The sequence below is a fragment of the Alosa pseudoharengus genome, unplaced genomic scaffold (assembly GCF_046254945.1).
Source record: "Alosa pseudoharengus isolate Yale_2024_CS ecotype anadromous, Long Island Sound unplaced genomic scaffold, YU_APseudo_1.1 YU_APseudo_1.1_scf_3, whole genome shotgun sequence".
NCBI classification, from domain to species: domain Eukaryota; kingdom Metazoa; phylum Chordata; class Actinopteri; order Clupeiformes; family Clupeidae; genus Alosa; species Alosa pseudoharengus.
The window spans coordinates 13,607,439-13,618,167 of NW_027468718.1; the positions used below are offsets into that span (position 1 = coordinate 13,607,439).

Below are 10,729 nucleotides of genomic sequence, written 5' to 3' on the forward strand. Positions count from 1 at the left end.
TCTAATAAGGATAGGACGATGTTCACATGAAATGTAATTCCCATTTCTTCTTGAAGCCGAAATAAATCTGAGGATGTTTATCGGTAATGCTTGGTTTTTACTGCAGGTACGTTAATCTTATAATATCAATAAGGACCTAGGTAATGTTTTAGCGTTGGTTGAGTGATGGAGGCCAATTTGATTGATTGCATTTGTAGAAAACTATAAATGCGGTTATACCAAGCAAATTGATAGCAGCACTGTAATTGTATCTTTCGACTGTCATTTGTTGCACGTGCTACAAAAATCATTCTGTGCAATGGAAGATTTACCAACGTTACACCGGTCTGATACAGTTTTGCCTATGCATGCGTGCGACTGAGACGCCTGTTTATTTTGTTTTAAGTGCGTGCAGGGTGTGAGAGGGGAATCGATGTGCTTTGATTCCAGCTTGGTAGTTGTAGTCTGTGAAATTAAAAAGCACGTGTGTGTGAAGTATCCAAACAATGACACCTTCATTTCATTATGGCTGCTTTAGCAACACACCTTAAGCTACTGTGTAGTGGGTCCCATTTAGAAGTGGCTACTTCATTCGCGCTTTCCTTGACTCATGGAGCTGCGTGAATTTTATTACAACTTTTCGCCACGAGTTTAAGTCCGCTTGATACTGTAATTGGCGTAAGCCATTGGTTTCCAAAGGAGATTTTATTTGTGTCGCCAGCATAGCCTATTGACAATTTATGTTGTAAATAGGCCTACCTTATAAGCCTTATAGCTTAGGGAAGCTAACAGCTTTCTATTAGGATCTAGTTTGTTAGTTACAGTTTTGTCATAACTCCCTGATGCATTTTTGCATTTAGAATAGCCAGAGCGTGGATATCTCAATCGGAAAATTAAACAATATCGGGCGCCTATGGACTAGGCTGGGTGAACCCAGCCTGATCTGCCCGCTATTTATTTTTTGATTTCTTAAAAGATTGAGCTTGGTCTGGTGAAAGCCAGACTAGCCATGGACCTCAGTTACACAATGCAAGGGAACATGAATCAGCCTATATTAGCACGAACAATAACAGACAACAGCTCTTCAACTTTGGCCCGTTAAAATGTGTATGAACAGTCTAGCGACGCATTTCATCAAGGCCCATTTGGACATGTCAGTTATTTGCACCACTGGTTAGATGTAAAACAGCATTTCGTTTCAGACTACTGTTACTTAATTTGTGCATTAACAATAACGTTTCAGACTACTGTTACTTAATTTGTGCATTGACAATAAAGTATCACATGAACTAAAGATGACTAAAATCTTATGTAGAAGAAGAAACATTCACAAAAAATCCATCCATCCAAAAATGACCTTTGTTTTTGATTGCTGTTGAAAACGGCATGGAACTGACAGAGATGTTTTTGTTTATAAATAAATAAATAAGTAAATAAATAACATTATGCTGATACCTTTTGCTTTTCCCAAATACAATGTAGGTGTAAGTGACCTTTCATCAATCCAGTTGCCATGGAAGAACTGTGATGAACTGCCCTACTTGTGATTGTTTAGAGATTTTAAAGGTTTTATAACAATGCTACATCTTCTTTGGCTATTCTGAAATCTATTCACCTTTTCAGCACCAGTAGGCTACTTTCTGTGCAGCCGCACACACACACTCAGGCATGCCAAACAAGCATACACAAAAGTTTCAAGAGTGGGGGATGGAGTAAAATATGGAGACAAATTGAAGTGTGATTTCTTTTCGCGGAACGGATGTACAGGACTGAGCGGCGGTCATATTTTGTACCGCTATGCGGTACATCTAGTTATAGTAACATTTGTTGTTTTTTTCAACAACATTTGTTGTTTTTATTAGTCAACAAACCCACCTTTTTAACCCAATAACTTTTTACTAGTCACTTAATAACTTGGTGAGCTCTGCAGCTGTGGTTGTTGCTGGAGCAAAAACGGTGCCACAGAGGATTTCCCGGCAGATCTGGCTTTCTCTTTGTGCCTGCCTGTGAGAGCGTGCCTCTCTATGGCACTCTTATCCCTGGAGCTGACATCAATATCTGTTTCACAATTTACAAAATGCATGGTATGCATCTGTCCTGCTTTTGGTAGCACAGTGGTGTTCAGAATACCACACAGAGTTGAAAGACGTCTTTCGTTTCACCATAGGCCAACGCTGCTACCGGACAAGACACATAGGGGTAGGGCTTGCAGTTTGGTCGGTAGGCCAACGCTGCTACCAGGACAAAACAAGGGAGGGCTTGCAGTTTAGTCGGTAGGCCAACGCTGCTACCGGACAAAACACACAGGGAGGGATGACAGCCTGGCCAGTGGGACAGACCGCAAAACACTAGCAGAGTGGTCAGTAGGCCAACCTCTGCAACTGATGCAAGTTCCAGGAAAAAAAGCCAAATATTCTAACATCTTATTGCTCGACACCCTGAGCAAAATGACGCTCGACCCCAAGTTACAAGGGGGAGCAAACAGGGGACCAAGACGGCCTCCCTACAAATCCCGCTAATGGACATCACCCGGCCACACAGCTTCCCCTTCCGCTTCACACCGCGCACACACGACTGGCGGTCGCACCACGGCTAAATAGCACTCCCTGAAATACATAAAATGTCTACTTTAAAATGTGCCTTACATTAATCATTTAACTGACACATGGAGTGGCAACATACCTGTGTAACAGCGTTGAGTCACAGGCCCTAAGCTCTGATTGCTGATTAGCAGGGCACACACTCAGCTGGTGAAAGGGGTTGCTGTAGCACAGGGGAGTCTACAACACAAAATAATTCCTATAAGCCCATGTAACGAAGTCAAATGGGTGGAAGGAGAAACGGAGCTAGTCATACCTGCGGCGCTAAGGTGGAACGGATAACCAAGGCCAACGTCGGATCACTGGACGGGTAAACAACACACGCATTGCGTGCCAGTGACGTCACTTGCCAAAAGAAAAGTCCCAGTTTATAAAGGGGCTCGGCCATCGCGGTTGGCTCGCAGTTGGCTCGCAGTTAACTGCCCAGAGCCACTCAGAGCAGAGCGAGTTAAGCACCAGGTGAGCCAGGCAGCTGCATCCTGTTACGATCTTGGTGACACTGTCAGAAAAAAACATTTCTACTTCTATTTTTGAAGTAGGCTACAGGTGACGAAAGCACAGGTTGACGGAACCATCTTTTTTGACTTGTTTTCCGACTGATTGGGTTTTTTGCAGCACAGCTTAATTTAGCTTGAAAGTTGCTGCTATGGACCAGGTTAGTTCTGTGGCATAAATTCCCATTTACCAAGCTGGGATTCACGTTAACTTCACTAATGGAACAGAACTCTCACTAAAATCAGCAAGACTTTTTTTGAAAAGTGGAGAGTGACAGGAAGCGAATGGGAGAGAAAGCAGGGGTGGGATCCGGAAAGGACCACGGGGCGGGAATCGAACCCGGGTCGCCGGCGTACGGTGCAGGTGCCCCAGCCAGTTGCGCCACAGCTGGGGCTAAAATCAGCTAGACTTATCGAAATAAGCGAGGTTTGGCCTTTAGCGAGGTTGATGGAATACCCCTCTGGTCAGTATTTGAATGACTAGCACCAAAATAAATAGGAAAAGAGACCTCATTTGAGACTAGCCAATCAGATTCCCCTATAAGAACCCTCTCCGTCCCACTTCTCTAAATGAGGAAGTTCTCTGAGCATCACAGATCACCTGCAGGTCATTCTCACTCACAAGAGTGATACAGCTTTTTGTTTGGTCAGAAGTCATTTCAGAGTTAGATGTAAACTTGTATTGTTAACAGACGTGTTGGAAGTGGATAATCTACACCAGGAAATCGTAAACACAAGGGTTTATTAAGAGTAAACTACTTTTTTTCTTCATCTTGTAAAAACTAACCAGACGAGTTAAGATTTTCACGGGAGAAAATGGCTTCCAAGCTTGAAGAGGAGCTCTGCTGTCCTGTGTGCTATGACATCTTCAAGGATCCCGTCTTTTTGTCCTGCGCTCACAGTGTGTGTAAAGCCTGTTTGCAGCAGTTCTGGGAGAGCAAAGGATCCAAAGAATGTCCCTACTGCAGGAGAAAGTGCTCAAAAGCACAATATCCTTCTAACATGGCGTTGAGGAACCTGTGTGAGGTTTACTTACAGGAGAGAAGTCAAACTTCAGTAGGGACTGAGGTGCTCTGCAGTCTGCACAGTGAGAAATTCAAGCTTGTTTGTGTTGAGGATAAACAACCTGTATGTTTGGTGTGTCGAGACTCAAGAAAACACACCAACCACAAGTTCCAACCTTTAGATGAGGCAGCATCTGACCTTAAGGTGAGTCATATCATTGACACTTTGCAGTAATTTGTATTAAAGAGAAGAACAGGTGCAAAGAATACTCACCACTAGGTGGAGTCTTTACTCTCTGTTGCATTGTTACACAATGGATGTACTGATTGGTCAACACACACACACACACACTCACACAGTTTTTTGTTAACTTCAGGAGCTGCTGAGGATTAAACTAGAGTCCTTACAAAAGAAGCTGAAGATCTTTAAAGAAGCAAAACTCTCCTGTGATGAAACAGTGAAACACATGAAGGTGACGTTCTCCTGAATCTGTAACAGCATGATGCCACTCAACTCTGATTGCAACTTTCGTATTTGTCGATCCAGGTTATCCAAAGAAAGCCTGGTTATGTTCAACGAGGTTCATAGTATACCCCACTGAGGAAGAGAGCCTCATCAAACAACAACATGTGACTATACATGTGACATATATAGCACTTTTCTCACACTCGAAGCGCTTCACAGGGAAGGGGGGACCTCACTAACCACCACCAACACACTGAACTCTAAAATGTAATCTCTAATCTGTATATAATGTCATTTTAATTAAGTGTGCTTGCTGCACACAAGCTTGCTGCTTGCTGCTTGCAGCCAGTGTTGGGGAGTAACGGAATACATGTAGGCCTACCAGCGTTACTTATTCAGAATACAAATTATGAGTAACTGCATTCCGTTACAGTTACAATTTAAATAGTTGGTATTTAGAATACAGTAATTCGTAATGGGACCCACTGTATGGAAGACGGCTAAGTAAAATGTTTCAAATAAGATAAGGTTAATCAGAATATGCCCGCTTGACAACGGCAGAGATAGAACTGGCCTTTGGCCATAGCAACCATCCATTTAAAACGACTGGCCTTCATAGCAACCAAAGATCTTAGCTGTGATGCTGTATGCATGCAATGTGATGCAAACTAAGTATAGAAAGGTGATGAAATATACAGACAGGTCAAGAAATATAGTGCAATGTAGACAGTAGTATACAGTTGATTTACAGAAGATGGTTTAGAGTAATATGAAGTATTCCTTTATTCCTTTATTCTGAGATACATATGAGATACAATAGGCTCTAAACAGAATTAGGGGATGGAATATATAACACACTCATAGCTCATATTTTTAAAATGAATCAGTGAAAAAGTATCCTGACAAACAAGCAGCATTTTAATGAGGAGGTTTATTATGTGTGTTATTCCAGACTCAGGCCCAGCACACAGAGAAGCAGATCAAGGAGGAGTTTGAGAAGCTTCACCAGTTTCTACGAGATGAAGAGGCAGCCAGGATAGCTGCACTGAGGGAGGAAGAGGAGCAGAAGAGTCAGATGATGAAGGAGAGTGAGAAGATGATCTCATCTCTTTCAGACACAATCAGAGCCATAGAAGAGGAGATGAGAGCTGATGATGTCACATTCCTCCAGGTAAGAACAAATCTAGTTGATAATGTTCTTTCATATATTTATGCATGATTACGGACCATATATTGTGCCTTTAGGATATTGCTTGGCATTGGTATTCAGATATCGTATGAGTCTACAGTATGGACCTAATCTATTTGTTATTTTACAGAACTACAAGAGCACAGTGGAAAGGTGAGTGATCTGCCTCATCTCTCTCTTCTCTTTGTGTTCTGAACCCAAACCCACAGCAGCACTGACCTCTAAATGTTATCCCAGAGCCCAGTGCACACTGCAGGATCCAGAGAGGGTTTCAGGAGATCTGATCAATGTGGTGAAACACCTGGACAACCTGAAGGGCAAAGTCTGGAAGAGAATGATTGGTCAGTAACACATTTATTCTATTCTGATTCTATTCTATTATTTTATATCTGGTTTAGATTTCATTTCAGTGTGGAATTGGAGAGTCGTCTGCACATGTTCATGTGTGTGTTCTTATATCTGCAGCTCCTGTGACTCTGGATCCCAACACTGCACACCCAGATCTCATCCTGTCTGAAGATTTGACCAGTGTGAGTTATGTTAAAAATAACCAACAGAGGTTTGATAAGTATCTCAGTGTCCTGGGCTCTGAGGGCTTTACCTCAGGGACTCACTGCTGGGATGTGGAAGTTAGAGAGAACACATGGTGGGGTGTAGGTGTGATGGCAGAGTCTCTCCAGAGGAGGGGAGACCTATACTCCAGGAGTGGACGGTGGTGTATGTTTTATAAAGATGGTAAATATGGAGCATGTGCTCCACCACTGCCCTTCACTCTCGTCACAGTGAAGCAGAAACTCCAGAGGATACGAGTGCAGCTGGACTGGGACAGAGGAGAGCTGTCATTCTCTGACCCTGATAATAACACACACCTACACACTTTCACACACGCTTTTACTGAGAGAGTGTTTCCATTCTTTAATACTGCCTGTAGTCTCTCTCCTTTGAGGGTCTTACCAGTGACTATCCACTAACAGCATAGCAGTGCTGATGGTGTCTCGGACTGGACTCTCATAAGTAGGTGTGGTTGTAAAGGTGTGTCGTTAATACACCGATGATGCATACTAATGATGACCGTGGATCAGATTTGAACGCTAAATGTGGTACGGATGCATTTTCTCCTCCCCCCAGACTGTGTCACTTTAGTACAGAGTAATGTTCTACTCTGATTGGATGCTGAAAGTAAAAGAGGGTGGGGCAGAGCAAGCTTGGAGCCATACTTTGGCTCACGTAACTTCAACTTTAATGTAAATTTAAAGTAATTAAAAGGATTGAGTACTGAAAGTGAGAGAATGCAATTTTTGTAAGCCACTTATTTCAAAATGTGTGCCAACAGACACTGATTGTGTAGTCTGGTGATCTGGTGTGATATTGACACAAGCAATAAAAGACTGATAACAACTTTGAATTTCACAATTTTTTTTTGAACAATGCAGTTTGACAATTTACAGATGACCTTTAACAAGAAGATCAGACGTATCTGTCAACAAACACACTGATTCATACACACTCCTGTGCAATAATCACAGGGGCACAGTGAAAATATCTCTCTCTCAAACATTCTACTGTGATCAAAGTCGAGTCCAGGGGGGTATTCCATCAACCTCGCTAAAGGCCAAACCTGGCTTATTTCGATAAGTCTCGCTAATTTTAGTGAGAATTCTGTTCCATTAATGAGGTTAAGCATAGACTGTAGACCTATGTGTTCAAGAGTGAAGCCAATCAAACTTGCAATTGATTTCAAAACCATTAGCATTGTTGTTTTAAATGTATGCTTTCATTATTCTCCCATTTCTGTAGGCAATCTATTTTTTTCTCTCGATGTTAAATTTGATGACTTTCGATGAAAATCCTGTAGATGGCGCTTGCCAAATCGAACAGAAATCGTCTAGTATTGTCTTAATTTTACGACATATATCCTCTTTTCGTCAATCTACTGTTTTGGTCTACTGTTTTGCGACTTTAACCTCGCTTGAATAAACGAGACCAAGATGCCGCTAACTTGAGTTAATGGAACGGCTTCAGCCCCAAGTGGAAGTCTACGCTAGTTCAAGCCAGGCTATTTCTGTTAAGTGCCTTCATTAGCGAGGTTGATGGAATATCCCCCAGGAAGAGTGTGTGTGTATGTGTGTCACTTGCTCACAGTGAGCAAATACTCTGCAGGAACCAACAGCAGCCTCTCCTGTGTACTATCTCATCAGGCTTGTTTGAGATCGACTGAGTCTGACTTTGTCTGGCTTTCTACGTAAACGTGATCTTCAGAGGCTAGCCGGGAGGAGCTACAACAGAGGGCAGCTCATCCCGGACAGACAGGCTACAGTCTGCCTGACGTGACTCGCGGGAGACATCGCGGGAGTTATCGCAGAATTTTGTTTGCAATAAACACAGCAGAACTTTCATTCTTACTCATTAAAATGAGCATGATGACTGACGAAATAGATTCTTATGATGTTGTTTAAATAAACCACTCTTGTCATACAGTTAACAGGCCTGCTTTGTAGCACATAAATTCAATATCAAGTGTTTTCCCTATATGTGTGTCTATCTATTTAACCAACAGTAGAAAATAACAGAATATCCAAACGTTTTCAGTAGGCTAGCCTACCATTGTTGCAGAAATCACGTATAAGAAGGTATCCCTTCGATTTCTGTTTATTTTCGCATATTCCAACATAAGGAAGCAGTATGAGACTCCTGTCAAAATCGTCATGAGGAGATTCCTCCCAAATGGCCCTATCACGTCTTTGAACTGACGTCATGAGGGCGTGTTTTAGCTCGTGCAGCTCGTGGAAGGCAACTGCAAGATCTGTCTGCAGGCTAAGACTCCCGCGATATTTTAAGGTCATGTGACATGGTGTCAAGGTGGTAAGTCCCTCCCCGGCTGACAGAAGTCGGACAGGATTTCTAACCAGCAAGCATTGCGTCCATCCCAGTATGCATTGTGTTCAACCCAGCATGCATCACATCAAGTCAGATCTGCACAGATCTGCCTCAAGTCGAACACGCCTTTTGAACTGACATCATGAGGGCGTGTTTTAGCTCGTGCAGCTCGTGGAAGGCAACTGCAAGATCTGTCTGCAGGCTAGGACTCCCGCGATATTTTAAGGTCATGTGACATGGTGTCACGGTGGTAAGTCCCTCCCCGGCTGACAGAAGTCGGACAGAATTTCTAACCAGTAAGCATTGCGTCCATCCTGCCGTTGTGTCTTCATCGTTGAGCTGACCGTCCCATGGGAAGATACCATCGATGAGGCATATGAACGGAAGAGACTGCGATATGCCAACTTAGCAGCTGAAGCAGAGGGGCGGGGCTGGAACGTGGAGGTGTGGCCAGTGGAGAAGGTGTGGTCAGTGGAGGTCGGCTGTGGAGGCTTTGTAGCCAGGTCCACCACAAGGCTCCTGAAGGAAGTAGGGATCAGAGGGCAGGCCCAACAGAAGGCAATTAAAGAACTTGCCACCGGTTTGGACTGTTTCCTTCCAATTATGTTGAATTAGAGGGGGCTGGCGCGGAATCCTCAATTTAAATCATGCTTGATCTGGGTGTTGTATTACACCCAGGATATGTCATGCATGATATGAGTGTTTTCAGAGCGAACTGTCTTGTTTCAGTCTTTTACGCAGAATACACAATACAATACAAACACAATAGAAATGACTACTGAGGCCCAATTTCATTTTAAGATAAAGTATTTCCTTCTAATTTATTTAATGGCATTTGAACATGCATCGTGTTGCAATAATTACAACCACCACTCCATTATAAGACACTTTAGTGTAGCATTACCCACAATCTGCCAATTACAATCCCATCAAATGAATGTCAGTTTGAAGACTAAGCTTGTTATAATTTAATTTCAGTATATCTAGCTTTGAATGGAAGCTATTTAATCATTAACTTTTCAGTATTTCAACCTTACTTACAAAAGAAAAAAAATGCCTCTCGCAGCCCAGTCTCTTTTTGGGGAGCTCTCCAGTGTGCGGATCGTCACTTTTTCTTTGTACCTGTCGCAGCCCACCTGCAACACCGTGACAGCCCACCAGGGGGCCACAGCCCACACTTTGGGAAACACTGGAACAGAGTATTAGCCCAACTTAGCTATATAGTCACACGCTCAGCAACTGAGTCCCAGCATAGACCTCTGAAGTTTGCTTACAAAAAGTACTCAAAGCTGACATCTACCCATCTGAAAATGGGTAAATTGAAATGTGTAAATTGAAGCTGACTACCTATGGCAAGTTACATTGCAAGTTAGCTCTGAGGTAGCAAAAATCAAAGTGTACTGTACCATCTTGATGTACCAGATATCACAGTATTGTGGCAGACATTTTGCATTAATAACAAATTATATGCAATAGAAGTGATAAATAATACATTTATATGCATTAGAAATGAATACTATATCCATAGAGGTGATTAACATTACATTTTCATATATTGTATGCTTTTCTGTACAATTCTATGCATCAACTTTGCTTTGTCTGTCATTTGCTTTCTCCATGTCACAACTTTCTAATAAAGGTCATGCGACCCCTTTTGTCACGAGTTAAGGGTATTCTGCCTGATGCAGTAATATTAGGAACATCCTGACAGAGAATATACTATGACTAGAAAATGCTGAGGGATGTATATGTATTGTATTGACCAATTATCTTACTTGGAGTAGCCACATGACTTGTGTATGGTGCACGGATCACATGATATGTCCAAGAAGTGTCCATGTATTGTTGTATTTTTGCATGTATGAGGAGTTTTGGAAAAGAACATTGTAGTCATGTGATTTTTATTACCATGATGTAACTAACATGTATAAGATGGGGCCTTGCCCTAGAGAACTTTGAGTCGTGTTACTGGAACATGCTGTTGCCAGTGAACTGCTCCTGGTATCGTGAATAAACCTGCAGTGTTTTCTCACACCTGAGTGTGCCTGGAGATTTTAACCACAGTATCCACTCGAAGGCAGAGGACACAAGCGTAGAGAGCAAAAGGTTTGCATTTCCGA

General features: G+C 42.5%; 1 protein-coding gene across 1 annotated transcript; it reads left to right on the plus strand.

The window, feature by feature from the left end:
• Positions 1 to 3,981: 3,981 nt before the first annotated feature.
• Positions 3,982 to 5,639, plus strand: LOC143099846 (E3 ubiquitin-protein ligase TRIM17-like; the record flags this gene model as incomplete). The annotated part of the gene is made up of 3 exons (XM_076262758.1): positions 3,982 to 4,282; positions 4,455 to 4,550; positions 5,496 to 5,639. Coding segments are annotated over exons 1-3 (447 nt in total), but the record flags the coding sequence as incomplete, so codon positions are not given.
• Between the last annotated feature and the right edge of the window lie 5,090 nt (positions 5,640 to 10,729).